Source organism: Trichosurus vulpecula, chromosome 8, assembly GCF_011100635.1.
Source record: "Trichosurus vulpecula isolate mTriVul1 chromosome 8, mTriVul1.pri, whole genome shotgun sequence".
NCBI classification, from domain to species: Eukaryota; Metazoa; Chordata; class Mammalia; order Diprotodontia; family Phalangeridae; genus Trichosurus; species Trichosurus vulpecula.
The window spans coordinates 183,349,249-183,368,207 of record NC_050580.1 but is presented as its reverse complement, the minus strand read 5'-3'; the positions used below and the strand labels follow the sequence as shown (position 1 = coordinate 183,368,207).

The 18,959-nt window shown below is 38.6% G+C and overlaps 1 protein-coding gene and 1 pseudogene across 1 annotated transcript; one reads left to right on the top strand and one right to left on the bottom strand.

The window, feature by feature from the left end:
- Positions 1-11,409: 11,409 nt before the first annotated feature.
- On the bottom strand, positions 11,410-13,922 carry LOC118829767 (annotated as a pseudogene).
- Positions 13,923-14,172: 250 nt separating this feature from the next.
- Positions 14,173-15,129, top strand: LOC118829766 (olfactory receptor 4F4-like). Its single transcript, XM_036736656.1, has one exon. The coding sequence runs from the start codon at positions 14,191-14,193 to the stop codon at positions 15,127-15,129; it is 939 nt and encodes a 312-aa protein (XP_036592551.1). The 5' UTR covers positions 14,173-14,190.
- The last annotated feature ends 3,830 nt before the right edge of the window (positions 15,130-18,959 follow it).

Sequence of the window (18,959 nt, the reverse complement as noted above, 5' to 3'; positions counted from 1 at the left end):
AGATACCCAATTGAGTATGTATGGTATTCCCTCCTCAGGTCAAATCTGATGAGAGTAAGATTTACTCATTCCCCCTCACCTGCCACCTCTTCCCTTCCTACAGAACCACTTTTTCTTGCCACTTTTATGCGAGATAATTGACCCCATTCTATCTCTCCCTTTCTCTGTTTCTCAATATATTCCTCTCTTTTTTTTAATTAATTTATTTATTTTTAGTTTACCACACATGGTTCTACATAGTTTTGAGTTCCAGATTTTCTCCCCTCCCTCCCCCCTCCCTCCCCAAGACGGCATGGAAGCTCATATAACTGTCCTGTATAACTTCGCATTGGATTAATTTATGCACTAGTCAAGTTGTGGATAAGAATTTTGACCAACGGAATGAATCATGAGAAAGAAGAAACAGAACCAAAAAAAAAAAAAAAACCAAGCACAAAAACAAAAGACAAGCAGAAAAGGCGAGCATGTAGTGCGCCTCGTTCTGTATTCAAACTTCACAGTTCTTTCTCTGGATGAAGATAGCATTCTCCATCATGAGTCCCCTGGAGTTGTCCTTGCCCCTTAGGTTGCTGAGAAGAGCGCAGTATGTCAGGGTTAGTCCTCACGGAATCCATATATCTGTGGCTGTGCACAACGTTCTCCTGGCTCTGCTCCGCTCACTCAGCATTATGTCGTGTAGGTTTTTCCAGGTTGTTATGAAGTCTGCATCATTCCCATTTCTTATGGCACAGTAGTATTCCATCACCTTTATATGCCACAGCTTGTTCAGCCATTCCCCAATTGATGGGCATCCCTTTGACTTCCAATTCTTGGCTACCACAAAAAGAACTGCTATAAATAGCCTTGTACATATGGGTCCTTTTCCCGCTTGTGTGATTTCTTTGGGATACAACCCTAGAAATGGTATTGTTGGGTCAAAGGGTATGAACATATCTATAGCCCTTTGGGCATAGTTCCAAACTGCTCTCCAAAATGGCTGGATCAGCTCACAACTCCACCAGCAATGCAACAATGTTCCAATTTCCCCACAATTTCTCTTATCCCTTAAATTGATTTTATTTTTTTAGATATCATCCCTTCATATTCAACTCACCCTGTGCCTTTTGTGTGTGTATATATATATATATATACATATATGTATATATACCTACATATACACACATAGACACACACACACACATATATATATATATGCATATTCCTTTCAGCTACTATGATATTGAGGTCTCATGAATCATACACATCATCTTTCTATGTAGGAATGTAAACAAAATAGTTCAAATTTAGTAAGTCCCTTATGATTTCTCTTTCTTGTTTACCTTTTCATGCTTCTCTTGATTGTTGTGTTTGAAAGTCAAATTTTCTATTCAGCTCTGGTCTTTTCACTGAGAAAGCTTGAAAGACCTCTATTTTATTGAAAATCCATATTTTGCCTTGGAGCATGATACTCAGTTTTGCTGGGTAGGTGATTCTTGGTTTTAATCCTAGCTCCATTGACCTCTGGAATATCATATTCCAAGCCCTTCGGTCCCTTAATGTGGAAGCTGCCAGATCCTGTGTTATCCTGATTGTTTTTCCACAACATTCAAATTGATTCTTTCTGGCTGCTTGAAGTATTTTCTCCTTGATCTGGGAGCTCTGGAATTTGGCGACAATGTTCCTAGGAGTTTTCTTTTTGGGATCTATTTGAGCAGGCAATCTGTGGATTCTTTCAATTTCTATTTTACCCTCTGGCTCTAGAACATCAGGGCAATTCTCCTTGATAATTTCTTGAAAGATGATATCTAGGCTCTTTTTTTGATCATGGCTTTCAGGTAGTCCACTAATTTTTAAATTATCTCTCCTGGATCTATTTTCCAGGTCAGTGGTTTTTCCAATGAGATATTTCACATTGTCTTCCATTTTTTCATTCCTTTGGTTCTGTTTTATAACATCTTGATTTCTCATAAAGTCACTAGCTTCTACTTTCTCCAATATAATTTTTAAAGTAGTATTTTCTTCAGTGGTCTTTTGGACCTCCGTTTCCATTTGGCTAATTCTGCCTTTCAAGGCATTCTTCTCCTCATTGGCTTTTTGGAGATCTTTTGCCATTTGAGTTAGTCTATTTTTTAAAGTGTTGTTTTCTCCAATATTTTTTTCATTATTTTTTTGGGTCTCCTTTAGCAAGTCATTGACTTGTTTTTCATGGTTTTCTTGCATCACTCTCATTTCTCTTCCCAATATTTCCTCTACTTCTCTAACTTGCTTTTCCAACTCCTTTTTGAGCTCTTCCATGGCCTGAGACCAGTTCATGTTTTTCTTGGTGGCTTTTGGTGTAGGCTCTTGTACTTTGTTGACTTCTTTAGGCTGTATATTTTGGTCCTCTTTTTTCACCAAAAAAGGATTCCAAAGTCTGAGACTGAATCTGGGTGTGTTTTTGCTGCCAGGCCATGTTCCCAGCCAACTTACTTGACCCTTGAGTTTTTTGTTGGGGTATGACTGCTTATAGAGCAAAGAGTACTTTATTTCAAGCTTGAGGGGATGCACTGTTGATTTCTGAGCTATTTCTATACAGCCAGCTCTACCACCCCAGCACTCCTCCTTCCTCAAGAACCACCAATCCGGACCTGACACAAATCTTCAGCAGGCTCTACACTCCTGCTCTGATCCACCACTTAATTCCTCCCACCACATGGGCCTGGGGCCGGAAGTAACTGCAGCTGTAGTTCTGTAGCTGCACCTTCCCCGCTGCCCCTGGGGCAGTGGCCGAACCACGAACTCTGTTCCCCTGCAGCTTTTCCCACTAACCTTCTCTGTTGTCTTTGGTGTTTGTGGGTTGAGAGGTCTGGTAACTGCCGCAGCTCACTGATTCAGGATGCTAGGGCCTGTCCTACCTGGCTCCTGGTCTGGTTGGTCCTGCTGCCTCCCATGCTGAGCTCTGCACCTCTCCACTCCATACATGATAGACCTCATCCATCGACCATCCAGGCTGTCCTAGGCTGGATCCCTGCTTCCCTCTGCTATTTTGTGGGTTGTGCAATTCTAGAATTTGTTCCGAGCCATTTTTATACGTTTTTGGAGGGTTGTGGTGGGGAGCTCACTCAAGTCCCTGCTGCCCAGCTGCCATCTTGGCTCCCTGCTCTGGTTTCATGATTCTAGCACATTCATGCAGATGTGAATCAGTGAACAGGAAAGGATTTAGATTTTTTATTTAAAGCAGAGGAACTTCTCTTATTCTTTTTTTTTTCAGTTTCAAATTCTTTCTCTTCTTCCCTCCCTCTCTGAATGAGAAGGCAAGGAAAACAAAGCCTATTACAAATATATATAATTAGGCAAAACTCATTTTTGTATTAGCTGTGCTCTGGGGAAAAAAAGCAAGAAAAAAGAAAGAGAAAATATATGGTTCAATTTGAGCTCTGAGTCTATCAGTGCTCTATGTAGAGGTAGATAGCATGTTTCATTACCAGTCCTTTGGAATTGTTGTGGGTCATTGTATTGACCAGAGTCACTAAGTCTTTCAAAACTGATTATCTTTACCATATTGCTGTTATTATATGGATTGTTCTCCTGGTTCTGCTCTAACTTTGCATGGTCCATAAAGACCTTCCCAGGTTTTCTCAGAAAGTTTTATTAAGTAATTCTTTTTGACTTTGTGACACAGAGGCATCACCACACAAACTTTTGGTATGTACAAAAGATTTGGGCAGCTTTTAGCACAGTCTGGCACACAGAATATCACCAAGGATACACATAACACGTATAAAGGGAAAATAGAGGTACATTGGTACATGTAGGCAGGAGCAAAATTCCTAAAGCCAATGATTTCATTTTTTTTTCATCTCTCTCTTTTTTAATTCCAAATAGTTTTGTAGTAATAGTAATTAAGGTGGGACTTTTTGCCATTCTCCACTTAAGTGCCTTTAATGATTCTGACCTTTGATTGAATGGGGCAGATAAAGTGGGATCTTTTTGTCTTGGAGTATTTCCCAGCACTGAGACAATTGGGAATCATTGGTTTCTATATGATGTGATACTGGGGATGGGGAACTTTCCCAGACCCAGCCTGGATGAGGTCAAAGCACTCAGGGCTCCAAACTGGATATAATTGAGGAGAGCTTGGCATTTGATTTTTGGGACACACTCATGGAAGGAGTGTTGAGACTCTGGGCAAGCTGCAAATTGCTCCCCAGCTTTGCAACCCAGATACTGGTTTCTCTGGTAACTATGAATTATGATTTCATTCAGACAAGGTCTGTCTTTTGATGTTTGTAATTTGTTTGTGTTTGCTTTGAAGTTCAGGGTGCTGGCTTTTTCCCCTGAATTAAGGGAATGATATTTGTATCTTCCATTAAAATGAGATTGTCAACCCCTTAAAGTTACTTTCCTTAGTAAAGCAGATCAAAGTACCTGTGTTGGCAGCTTTCTGGGTGCTGGTGGTTGGTGAATCTTACACCCCCACAGCAGCTGCTAGCATGATTGTTACTACACCTCCCTGTCCCACAAGTCAGCCCCCTTGCCTCCCTAACTTGATGTTTACTTACATGGTGGTTGCTTCTTTACTTAGAGGGAGGTTACACTATGGCACTGGCTTTTATTTCAAATCTTCCTTTTTACCTTAAGGCAGTTTTTATCTGTCAGTTCTGTGAATACTTTTTTCTGCACCATGTCTATCATTCCCAAAAGGTTTATACTTCTGTGGATTTATTTTACATCAACTAATACATTATTTTCTCTAGTGCTTAAGAAACAGGTCTCTGCATCTTCCCCACTCTCTCTGTTCATTGCCAGATAAATATTTCAAGGCTTTTTCCTTAGGGAAATCTAGTGTGCCTCTAAAACACAACTACCAGGAGAAAGCCAATTGTGAGCTGGATCTCAGTAGCATAGAGCACAATCATTCAGGAAATTAATTATTTTCCTTAGTAGGGAAGAACTTTATATACTTCATTATCTTGAAAAGTGATTATAGGAGGGACAATTAAATACCCTGGCTTTCTGTGATGCCTGATTCCGCCTCATATCCTATGTCAGAACTGGTATGTAAGTGAGATTGTTTTAAATTCTATCATACCATTTCACAGATTTTCTTTTCATCCTTACAGCTGCATTTTGATTTATGCCTCTCATTCTCCCCTATCTTTCCTTGGTATGTTTCTGTATCTATTCCATTTGAGATCTATTATCATTAAACTGCATCATGACTTGGAAAATCAGACTCTTCCCAACGAATGTGTAGAATCTTTAGACCATACACTTAGTCGAATCTTAGATTACATGTTCACTTCTATCCAAAGCATCACCAACGAATGTCCATGTAGTCTTAATTCTGCCACTTCCAGTGCTAGGGAACTTAACACTCCTGGAGGTAATTTAATTCATTCCACTAACATTTATTAAATTCCAACTATGAGTAAGGGTCCTTTGCTAGCACTCTGGACACAAAGACTATCATAGAGCAATAGGCAGGTACTGAAGATGTTTGAACAGGGGTGTAATACAATCAATTCTGTTTTAGGAATATTAATTTGGTAGCAATGTGGAGAACAGATGGAAGGGGAAAGAGACTGGATGCAGAGAGGCCAATTAGGAACTTATTGCAATAGTGAGAAATAATCAGAGACTGAACTAGGCAGAGGCTATCAGAGTGGAGAGAAGGGAATAGATGCAAGAGATGTTATGAAGGTATGAGCAAGAAGGAAAGGACAGAAGAAAAGTAAAAGACAGTGCTGAGGTTGTGAACCTCGGTGACTGGTAGCATGATAATACTCTCCACAGACATTGGAAAGTTTGAAGGAGAGATAGATTTTTGGGAAAATATAGTGAAGTTCTGTTTTGGGTATGTTGAGTTTGACGGGTCTATAGGAAATCTAAGTAAAGATATTTATCAAGCAGTTTGTAAAATAGGAATGTAGTTCAAGAGGGGAATTAAGGATAGAAATATTGGTTGGAGAATCATCAGGATTAATCCCAAGGAAGAACTCCTTTAAGTTTAACAAATTCATGTCTCTCTGTAACATCTACCTTTTGAATTTTATCTAAAAGAGAAAATTTCTGAGGCTTTTTACTTTGGGGAAAAAATGATTTAAAAGCAAGGCTAGAAAGTCACCATTAGATCAGATCAACTAATCCCTCAGTGATTAGTGAGAGTTTCACAGGTTTACAAAGCTAATCTTTATAACAAAAAAACAAAAAGGAAATATATTCATCAGGTTGATTCATAGGATTTACAGAGAAGTAGGTTGTTTTGTAATTTTTGACTGCTAGGCCTCTCAGAAGTGCTAGGCTAGGGTGGGATAACTGCTAGATCCAATATTTCATTGGTTTAGGACTCATGTCTATCATTCTGTGATTTTTTTTTTTGAGAAGTCTCCTTCAGTAATCCTTTAAGGGTATCTCCTATGGGTCTAAAAGAAAAAGAACTTACTAGAAGAGGAACTTGTGGTGAGCTGAGTCAACCCTCCACCCTTCAGGAGCTTGAAAAGGGCAGTCTGATCTTTAGTAAAGAGTCCTGTGATATCTAAGCTTAATTCCATGATTGCATTATTTTATTTCTATAAAGATATATTTCCTATTCTGACTTATCTATTATTGATTTTTTTAAAAAATATTTTATTTTTAATTTATGAAATAAAACAAACATTTCCATAATATACTAGAAAAAAAAGATGATTGCACATGAAACTGCAAATCTATTATGTACAACTTGCTATTCCTTTTAAATATATAATAAAGTTAACAAGTAACTTTTCTTTCTTTTTATTTTATTCCCCCCCCCCCACCATGGCTACCATGAGACATAAATATATGTGTGTGTGTGTGTCTGTGTGTGTATGTAAAATCATTCTATACATATTTCTATTTATCAGTTCTTTCTTTGGAGGTGGAGAGAGCGTTTGCAGCTAATTTGTGTATTTTTAATAGTCAAAATGACAGCCACTCAAAGTACTTCTTAAAACAATATTGCTGTTACTGTATACAATGATCTCTTGGATCTGCTCATTTCATCTTTCATTATTTCATGCAAGTCTATTCATGTTTTCCTACAATCAATGAGCTAATCATTTCTTATAGCACAGAAGCATTCCATTATGACCAATACCACAACCTATTCAGCCACTCCCCAACTGATGGGCATCTCTGCAGTTTCTAGTTCTTTGCTACCACAGAGAGTTGCTACAAATATTTTAGAACATATAGGCTCTTTTCCTTTTCCCTAATTGTCTTTGGAAATAGACCTAGTAGTGATGTTGCTGGGTCAAAGGGTAATACCAGGGGTGGGGAACCAGTGGCCTACAGGCCACATGTGGCCTTCTAGGTACTTGGGTGCTGTCTGTTGACTGAATCCAAGTTTTACAGAACAAATCCTTTAAGAGGATTTGTTCTGTGAAGTTTGGATTCAGTCAAAGGTCTGCACTTGAGGACCTAGAGGGCCACATGTGACCTCAAGGCCGAAGGTTTCTCACCAGGGTAGGCAGCTTAATAACTCTTTAGGCAGATTGTTTTTCAAAATGATTGAATCAGTTCACAGTTCCACCAGTTATATTATTAATAGTATATTAAATCATGTTAAAATATTCATTTGCTAAATCTATAGGTAATTTAGGCTTAAAGGAATATTTATGCTGGCTTGGTTTTTCTTAAGGAAAAAATCCTTCAAACTAAGATAAATCAAAGCAATCAATATTAACTGATTTAGAAGTCACCTTTTTCATATCCATAAATCCTAGTCCTACCTTCTTCAGTCAAGCTGGTATAATCCCTGTCTCACATGATAACCTTACAAATATTTGAAGACTATTAAGTCTTCTCTTTGCTGAGCTAAATATCTCCAGTTCCCTCAGTCAATCCCCTCAACCCCTGGTGGCCATCCATAAGAGGTAATTCATCTCATTAACATCTCTTTCTGAAATGTCAGTGAGAACTGCACACAATACTTGAGGTGAGATTTAACTTTGGCAAACCCAGGTATGGCCAAGGTCACCTTGTTTACTTTGAATATTTCCACCTTCAGTGGATTGGTATTTTAGCCTTATTCTTTATAACTCTCAGCTATTTTTGTACTCTATCTGTAAGTACAAGCTTCTCATATTGGGCACCAAATAGCTAAGACTGGCCATTCCTACTTCTGTTCATCCTTGCACAATCTTATGAGAAGCTGGTTTGTTCTGCTTTGGGTAGGGGCTGAGAGAATCTGCAGCTGGGTCACTGTAAATATATAGGGCTCAGTTTTTTTTTTGTTTGTTTGTTTGTTTTTAGTTGTCCTTTCTATATTGTCTTATCTCCTGGTTCTGATTTTTTTTTAATCCTGAGGACCTGTAATGTTTACCTTCTCAGCTGCAATCATGTTTATCTGCATGATTGATGGTGGCATCCAATGTCTGTTTGTTGGTATACCTCCAGAGCTAGAAGAAAAATGATCAATACCTTCTAAGGATTAATGACAATAGGTGATCAGGAAGGAGCATCAGTCAATTCTGAAAGGGAAATTCCTTAAAGTGAGTTTAGGAGAAAGGGGAAAAAGAGGGGTCAGTGAAAGGAAAGAACAGACATAAGAATCCAGTTCTATAGACATCAGATTGTTCCTGGGGAAAGGACTGGCATTTTGTAAAGTTTACTTGTCTTCCATTCAGAAAATCTGATTTTGTGTTGAGTGCGTGACCTTGGGCGAGTTACTTAGAAATTAAAACTGAATTTCTCTTTTAAAAATGAGGATAATAATACCTCACACCTCAAACGATTTTGATAAAAGTGCTTCATAAATTGTAATATGATAGCTAAGTACAAAAAAAACACTATTGTTGTTATCTTAGATTGCTGTCATCCTAGGATCTGGGGCACACACCAGATTTATATTAATGGGGTCATAGACATAGAGTTGAAATGGACCTTGGACAACATATAGTACAACTCTCTCATTTTACAGGTGTGGGAAATGTGGCACAAACAGGTTGACTAATTTGCTAAGACTACAGATGTGAGTTGAAAAAACTAGACTACAGTCAACTTGAGCAAGGTTGATTGCTCTTCGCCCCTGTGAGAAGGGGCAACTTCATCAGATACTCTTTTTTTTCGTAGAAAATTACAACACTCTGTTATAAATTAAGAAAATTTAGAAACTAGGGTTCTAGGTATAGTGTGAGATAGAGCCAGGTTCTAGTTGTGGTTTGTGAATGACTTGAAGTGTGACCTGGGGAAATTAACTCAGGTTTTTCATTTATTAAATACAGAGGTTAGCCCAAATAATATTACCAGAATCCTTCATATCAACCAAATTCTGTGTTTCTGATATCTTCCCTTTTTTTCTATTAAAGTGTATATCTCTATTTCTTGTTTGTGGAGGTTGCTTTCCCCAGCCAATATTTAGGGGTGGGGAATCTGTGGCCTTGAGGTCACATACAGCCATCTAGGTCCGTGGGTGTGGCCTTCTGACAGAGTCCAAGTTTTGCAGAACAAATCTTTTTATTAAGGAGATATTTTCTGTGAAGTTTGGATTCAGTCAAAGGGCCACATTTGAGGATCTACAGGACCACGTATGGTCTCCAAGCTGCAGGTTCCCCACCTTGATACAGGCAAAATTTTATATTCAGGAAACACAAGAGTTAGTATGAACTGTTGGAAAAAACCCTTGTTCAGACTGGGTGGGTACTCTATGACCCTCATACCACCAGCTAACCCCAGGAGCATGTGTCTGGCACTTTCACCTTATAAACGCTCCCACCAAAAATATCTCTTGCCCTTTTTTTCTCTACTTGTAATAGTTTTTTTTTTAATAAATGTCTTTATTTATTTTTAGTTTACCACACCCGGTTCTACATAGTTTTGAGTTCCAGTTTTTCTCCCCTCCCTCCCCCCTCCCTCCCCAAGACGGCATGGAGTCTCATATAACTGTCATGTAATAGTTTTTAAAAACATCTTTCTCTTTTCCTTCCTCTTCTGTACCTTCCCTTTGACTTTTTTTGTCCTTTGAGCTCTGCTCAGTCAGATACTTCAGTGACTTAAGCCTCTTAAACTGTCTTCAAAGACCGTATTTTGGTCTGAGATGATTTAAAAACTAAATTGGTATTAGTGACCATGAATGGATTGATTACATTCACATTACTGGTGGTAACAATTTTCAAGCTCTGGGGAGAGTGGCTAAGTATAATATTTGATTTTCTACTGTAGAAGTGTTTGGTAAACTTCCCTCTGATCTCCATTTCTCCCTGCTACCATTCATATGCAACCACACAATATAGGTGTAATAAGCACTACCAGGGTTTATACTAATAATGAATTTTAGTATAAGATAACTTCTAACAAAGTGATGTAGTGACTTTGAAAATATTACCCATTCATCTTCATTTTTCATGTTCTTGAGTTTTAAGTGAGCAAAAGAAATTATTTCATCTTTAAGGCACCATTTTTCTTATCCATATTTTGATTTTTCAAAGTAACTATAAAAGTTTTGGGGTTCTAGAGGGCACTGGTAATGTATCCTTTTAAGTAGAGGATGAGTTCTTTTCATAAGGGTATTTTGCTATAGGATGCATTTTTGTTTTTTTAATTAAAAAAACTTTAAAAAGTACCTTGTTTTTATATCTTCATTTCTGAATAGATCTTTTCTATCTCTACTCTGCCCTCCTCCCCCCATCCCCCAACTGCAAGCTAACCATCCTTTGTAACAGAGCAAAAATGAAAGAGGAAAATAAGTAGTTCAGCAGAAATACAAACAACACAGGAACTCAGTCTCACAGGATATGTCAGGGTATATCCATACTCATAGACCCTACCCCACCCCAACCTTCAAATTAGGCAAAGAGGTACATTTTCTTTTTATCCAATCCAAACTTGGTCATTCTAATCCTAACAGAGCTGTTTTTTTTCTTCCATTTATGTTTTTTGTAATAGATGTGTGTGTGTGTGTGTAATCATTATTAGACTCAAAGAACTCTAGTTTCTCAGTAGGCACTTTATGACTCTTGTACCACCAGCTTACCCTTGAATCCTGCCTGGTACTTTCAACTTCTAAGCATTAACAGCTATAAAAAGGCTCCATTTTATCCATGCTGATGGATATGTAACATGGGATTTTTCTTGTGCAATGTTTAATTTCCCTCTGATCTCACTTCTTTTCCTGCCCCCACACACTTACATTCAGATACAGAATATTTATAAATTAAGCATTACAAGAGTTTTCAAATAGCGTATTTTAGGTTAAGACAATGATGCTACGGCTCTGCCAAGGTTACACATTAGCATACTTCGTGATGCTTCTGAATCTCATGTGACAATGGGAAAATATATTTCATGTTTTTTATGTTTGATTCTTTAATGTGACAGCGGGAAATTTGGAAAGTAGAGGGATATGTGTCATTTTCTTCAGAAAAGGAAAAAAAAAGTTTTATTTTTTACTTTTATTGATAGTCATAAAATAAAAGATAAAATTATTTATTAGGATTCTAAATTTTAGAGAATGTGTTCATGCCACCTTCAGCTGATCAAGCAGTTTCTGTTTCTCCTGGAGAAGGGCTTGAATCTGGGCTCTTCCCCACTCGATTCGGCTCTGGAGCGCGGCAATCTCCCCAGCCACCAGCAGAGCTGCCCGGAAACTTCCCTGGGCCTGCCCCAGACTCTGGGGCACCAGGATCCCAAACCAGGTCAGGGGATCCCGCTCCGGAGACGTCGCAGCGGCAGGTGTGGGTGGGGTGGGCGGCAACACAGACCCCTGAGGCTGCGGCCGCCTGCGAAGCACCGGAGACTGAGACTCGGACTCTGGCTCCCCATAATCACTCACACCTTGGGACTACTGGGGTCCCCCGTCTTTCAGGATTCCAGTTCCAGGGAAAATCACCTCGAACTCAGGCCGACCAGGCTCGGGCTCACTTGTGCAAACCCGGAAAAAGGGAGTCATAGAGGAGCTATACTGAAGGGGGCTGACAGCCTTGGCACCCATAGCATAGCGAGTCTTAAGAGAGGGAAAACCAGTCCTCCTCCAATCGGGCTTTCAGGGCTACCCGCTTCCCTTCCAGCTGCTCAAGGTCCAAGAGCCCGACGCTCGAATGCAACTAGGTGCTAAAGGTTAGCAACACCTGGGCTGTAGACCCCTAGCTCTCTAACCACCGGCCGCCGCCATAGCCCGGAAACCGCTGCCCAATCCCCTGCCTCTTCCGCCCCTTCCCCTGAAGCGAGCCAATCAGTGCGCGCCCGTCCGCCGCTGCGCGACGGCCTGGCGCGCCATCTTAAGTGAGGGCATGAAAACCAAGTTTCCCAGATGACCTTCTAGATTCTCTGTACAAGGATAGAGGTTCAGTTTCATTTAAGATGAAAAACCATTCTCTACCATATGAAGTATTATGCTGTAATGGAAAGAGCAATAAATTTGGAGTCTGTTGTCTTAGATTTAAATTGCGGTTTTGTTGCTCCTATAGCACCTAGGTCAACTCATTTAACTTTTCTTGTCCTCAGTGTCCACATTTGTAGAATTAGGTAGTTGGCATAGATGACACTTCAGTTCTTAATGCTGTGACTAGTAGAAAAGACGTATATGTACAACTAGATGGTGGGTGTTAGAGTAGAATTATTGCGTTTCATACTACTTTTATATATACATAGTACTTTTATATATACATAGTACTTTTATATATACATAAAGACACCTTTCCCTCTTACCTCTCCCCTTTTAAAAAAAGAAAAACAAGAAAAAAAACCTTATAATACATATTCCTAGTCAAGCAAAACAAATTCCTTTATTGTTCATATCTAAAAAGATTTCTTTTCTTTTGCACTTCGAATTCATCACTTCTCCATTAGAAGATGGTTAATATATCAGTCCACTGGAATAACGATTTGTCATTGCATTGATTAGAGTTCTTGATTTATTCAAATAAGTTTGACTTTACAATATTGTTGTATAAATAGTTTAGTTTTTGTTTACTTCACTCTCGGTTCACGCAAGTCTTCCCAGGTTTCTCTGAAGCCATCCTTTTTATCCTTTCTTATGGCATAATCGTATTCTATTTACATACCATATTTTATTCAGCCATTCCTTAATTCCCTAGTTAGCACAGTGCATGGCACGTAGGAGGTGCTTAATAAATGTTTATAGACCATATTTTTGTACATGTGAGTTCCTTCTCTTTCTTTATATCTGGGGATATGTTTGGGATTATAAGCTTAGTTGTTTTAGCTCTAGGTCAGATGATATGACAGTTAGTAACTTTCTGGTCATAGTCCCAAAGTCCTTTCCAGAATGGCTACTCTGATTCACAGCTTTAGCAACGGGATTCCCTTCCAACATTTTTCACTCTACTTTTTTTGTCAACTGCCAGTCTGATAGGTATGAAGTGTAACTTTAGAGTTGCCTTAATTTGCATTTTTCTAATTACTAGCTATCTGTAGCATATATATATATATATACACATATATGTGTACACACATATATACATATCACATATCAATTTATATTGATATGTTGTATTTCTTTTGAAAATTTCCTGTTCAGTTTTAAGAAGAAATCAAAGCTATCAATAATAACATTAAAAATACTCTAAATCACTATTGATTAGAGAAATGGAAATGAAAAAACTCTGGGGCACCATCTCACACCTATCAGATTAGCTAACATGACAGACAAGGAAAATTTGATAAATGCTAGACGGCACGTAGAAAAATAGATACACTAATGCACCTCTGGTGGACTTGTCTATCCATTCTGGAGAATAATTTGGAACTATGCCCAAAGCTTTTTCAAATTGTGCATACCCTTTGACCCAGCAATACCAAAAGGTCCTATATCTACAAAAACATTTATAGCAGCTCTTTTTGTGATGGCAAAGAATTGGAAATTGAAGGGATTCCCTTCAGTTGTTGAATGTCTGAACAAGTTGTGGTATATGATTGTGATAGAATGTTGTTGTGCTATGGCATTAGATATGTCCTACTTCTGTCTGCTCAGTCAGCTGCATTCCCTTTGATCTTTTTTGATAACTTCTTTGCCTCTCCTACTCCTCAACTCCTTACTGCTCCCGTGCACTTAATTTATTCTATGTCCTCAACCCTTCCTTCTTAATTGTGTGGACTTTCAAATTTCTTACAACTCCTATTTCCTATCTAGGGCCTTCCAAAATGATTGACGGAACAGATAGGACAGCCAATTTAATTCCTGACACTTCTAATTCTTGTTTTTTTCTCTACCCTCAGGTCATTTCAGTGTCTGTGATACCAATTCTCAAAATGGATGGTATAAACCACTCTGTGGTGAATGAATTTGTGATGCTGGAGCTGTCAGCTTCTTGGGAGATGAAGATTTTCCTCTTCTTATTTTTCTTTTCATTCTATGTGGGAATCGTGCTGGGTAATCTCTTCATTGTGATCACTGTGATTTTTGACTCTCACCTTCACTCTCCTATGTACTTCTTGCTGGCCAACCTTTCTCTTACTGACTTCGGTCTGTCCTCTACAACAGTCCCAAAGATGATCCTTGACATTTTCAGTGAACGTAAGGTCATTTCTTTCCCAGGATGCATGATGCAGATGTTTATTATCCATTTGATAGGAGGAACTGAGCTGGTCCTGTTGATAGCCATGGCCTATGACAGATATGCAGCCATCTGTAAGCCTCTCCATTACCTGATTATTATGAACCGCAAAGCATGTATTCGTTTTGCAGCTGTTGCCTGGATGATTGGGTTACTCCATTCGGTGTCTCAGTTTGTTTTTGTTATAAATTTGCCCTTCTGTGGTCCTAATAAGCTTGGAAGCTTTTATTGTGACTTCCCCCAGGTTGCAAAACTTGCCTGTAGAGATACTTCCAGGGTGGTATATGGAGTCACTGTAAATAGTGGGCTTGTCACCATGAGTACCTTCTTCCTTCTAATCACCTCCTATATCATTATTCTGGTCACTGTCAGACAGCACTCTTCAGCTGGTTTGTCCAAAGCTTTTTCCACACTCTCAGCTCACCTCTCTGTGGTGTTCTTGTTTTTTGCCCCTTGTTTCTTTGTCTATGTGTGGCAAGTTCCTACATTATCTTTGGATAAATTTTTGCTCATTTTTATTTTTCTTATAACCCCATTCTTGAATCCTGTCATATATACATTTAGGAATAAGGACATGAAGATGGCAGTGAAAAGACTAACCAAGAGGATTGCTGTTTCTGTGGAATTTCCATGATGGATTTTGTTTAATAAGATCAAAAGATTCTTCAGGATCTTCTTGACCAGTCCTTAAACCATTGGATGCTATGCTATATCACTGGAAATTTAATTATAAAGTCATCTACATTCTAGATTTGTGGTTATTTTTCTATTCTTAAGTAGCCTTTGAGTTATATCTTTAACTTCTACCTCCTCTTTAATTCTGCAGGATGAGAACTGTAACCCTGAGCTGCTCTGGCATTGATGACATCCATTTTTAAAATTTATTCAATGCCATAAATTGTCTCCTTATTTGCATAGGATTATATCTGAATAGCACTGAAGTTGGTAATAAATACTTTAAGAAATGTTTTTCATGGAATAAATATTTTTCATGGAAATTCCATGCTTACTTCAAATGGCCTTGTGCAAGATTCTAGACTATGTATCTCCTTTGAGGAAAATACATTAATGAAGACGGAATAAATAGTCTCTTGTGAGAGTCTAGAGAACTTTCTGACATAGGGTAAATATGGAGAGAAGAGTCACAGAAAAGACAGTCCTCTGAAACAGCAGTTCTAAAGATTCTAGAGGGCAAAGAACATGCTTCATCATCTTTGCAATTACCTATAATCTCTAACATAGGGTATCACACATAGTAGAAACAATAAATATTGTGCAAGCAGGCAAGCAGGAAGAATGCACCAGCAGCACATTCTATACTGCAAGAAGACAAAATGGATTTCATAGCTATTACTGAATCAGGGTGAGATGACTTTACTGTAATATGACTTTGGATTATTGAATTATACTTATTAAAAAGAATCAGGATAGGTAAATGGGTACATTTTAAAATAAGAGAGTCCATTTCTTTTTTAAAAAACAATTATTTATTTATTTAATATTTTTAGTTTTCAGCATTAATTTTCACAAGAGTTTGGATTACAAAATTTCTCCCCACTTCCACCCTAACCCCCCACTCCAAGATGCATATATTCTGATTGCCACATTCACCAGTAAACCCTCCCTTCTGCCACCCCATTCCCCACCATCCCTTTTTCCCTTACTTTCTTGTAGGGCAAGATAGATTTTTGTGCTGCATTGTCTGTATATCTCATTTCCTAGTTGCATGCAAAAACTTTGTTTTTGAACATCTACTTTTAAAACTTTGACTTCCAAATTCTCTCCCCTCTTCTCTCCCCACCCAACCTCCCTAAGAAGGCAAGCAATTCAACATAGACCATATGTGCATCATTATGCAAAATTGTTCCACAATACTCATGTTGTGAAGGGCTAACTATATTTTGCTCCTTCCTATCCCATTCCCGTTTATCCAATTTTCTCCCTTGACCCTGTCCCTTTTCAAAAGTGTTTGCTTTTGATTACCTCCTCCCCCATACTCCCTCCATTCTATTGTCCCCCCTTTTTTATCCCCTTCCTCCTTTCCCTTGGGGTCAGATACCCAATTGAGTGTGTATGTTATTCCCTGTCAAGTCAAATTCAATGAGAGAAAGATTCACTCATTAAACCTCACCTGCCCCCTCTTCCCTCCCAACAGAGCTGCTTTTTTGCCACTTTTATGGGAGATAATTTTCCCCATTCTATCTCTCCCTTTCTCCCTCTCTCAATATCTTCCTCTCTCATCCTTTAATTTGATTTTTTTTAGATATCATCCCTGCATATTCAACTCACCCTGTTCCCTCTCTCTCTATATATCTATATCTATATCTATATCTATATCTATATATATATATATATATATATATATATATATATATATATATATATATATATATATATATATATATATATATATTCCCTTCAGCTACCTTAATACTGGAGTCTCATGAATTACACTCATCATCTCTCCATGTAGGAATGTAAACAAAACAGTTCACCTTTAGTAAGTCCCTCATGATTTCTCTTTCTTGTTTACCTTTTCATGCTTCTCTTGATTCTTGCATTCAAAAGTCAAATTTTCTATTCAGCTCTGGTCTTTTCACTGAAAAACTTTAAAAGTCCTCTATTTTATTGAAAATCCATATTTTGCCTTGGAGTATTATACTCAGTTTTGCTGGGTAGCTGATTCTTCATTTTAATCATAGCTCCACTGACCTCCAGAATATTATATTCCAAGCCCTTCAATCCCTTAATGTAGAAGCTGCTAGATCTTGTTTTATTCTGATTGTGTTTCCACAACACTCAAATTGTTTATTTCTGGATGCTTGCATTATATTCTCCTTGATCTGGGAGCTCTGGAATTTGTAAACAATATTCCTAGGAGTTTTCTTTTTGGGATCATTTTCAGGAGGCAATCAGTGGATTCTTTCAATTTCTATTTTACCCTCTGGCTCTAAAATATCAGGGAAGTTCTCCTTGATAATTTCTTGAAAGATGATATCTAGGCTCTTTTTATGATCATAGGTTTCAGGTAGTCCAATCATTTTTAAATTAACTCTCCTGGAACTATTTTCCAGGTCAGTGGTTTTTCCAATGAGATATTTCACATTGTCTTCCATTTTTTCATTCCTTTGCTTCTATTTTATAATATCTTGATTTCTCATAAAGTCACTAGCTTCCACTTGCTCCAATCTAATTTTTAAAGTACTATTTTTTTCAGTGGTCTTTTGGACCTCCTTTTCCATTTGGCTAATTCTGCCTTTCAAGGCATTCTTCTCCTCATTGGCTTTTTGGAGTTCTTTTGTCATTTGACTCAGTCTATTTTTTAAGGTGTTATTTCTTCAGTATTTTTTGGGTCTCCTTTAGCAAGTCATTGACTTGTTTTTCATGGTTTTCTCACATCCTTCTCATTTCTCTTCCCAATTTTTCCTCTCCTTCTCTAACTTGCTTTTCCAAATCCTTTTTGAGCTCTTCCATGGCCTGAGACCATTTCATGTTTTTTTTGGAGGGTATTGATATAGGTTCTTTGACTTTGTTGACATCTTCTGGCTGTATGTTTTCATCTTCTTTGTCACCAAAGAAAGACTCTAAAGTCTGAGTCTGACTCTTAGTCCGTTTTTGCTGCCTGACCATGTTCCCAGCCAAGTACTTGACCCTTGAGCTTTCCATTGGGGTATGAGTGCTTGTAGAGTAGAGAGTACTTTGTCCCATGCTTCAGGGGCTACACTGTTGTTTTCAGAGCTATTTCTAAACATTAAGCTCTGCCATACCAGCGTTCCTCTTTCCCTAAGAACCACCAACCTGGACCTGACTTAGATCTTAAGCAAGCTCTGCACTCCAGCTCTGATCTGCCACTTAATTCCTCCCACCAGGTGGGCCTGGGGCCAGAAGCAACTGCAGCTGTAGTTCTGTACTCAGAGTTGCACCACCTCTGCTGCCCCCAGGGTGGTGGCCAACCTGGGAATCCCTTTCACTCTGTCCCAGCAGCTTTTCCCACTAACCTTCTGTGTTGTCTTTGGTGTTTGTGGGTTGAGAAGTCTGGTAACTGCCACTGCTCACTGATTCAGGGCACTAGGGCCTATTTTGCCCAGATCCCAGTCCTGTTGGTCCTGGCGCAGCCCATGCTGGGCTTTGTTCTGCTCTGCTCCCACCTCCATTCGATTACCCTTCCCCACTACCATCCCGGCTTTCCTGGCGTGGAGCCCTGCTTTGCTCTGTTATTTTGTGGATTCTGCAGCTCTAGAATTTGTTCAGATCCATTTTTTGTAGGTATTTGGAGGGACCTGGGTGGGAGCTCATGCAAGTCCCTGCTTTCCAGATACCATCTTGGCTCTACCCAAGAAAGTCCATTTCAATAAGAAATCCAGGATATGGTGAGGTAGAGGGAGGAGTGTTGTGAAGACATTTTAGTGATGATTAGCGGGTGAAGAAACAGAAGATATTTTGTTGTTGTGGAATATTATACCT

Bases quoted from the DNA above. Each gene is read 5' to 3' on its own strand.
- LOC118829766 (XM_036736656.1), top strand. From the start codon at position 14,191: ATGGATGGTATAAACCACTCTGTGGTGAATGAATTTGTGATGCTGGAG.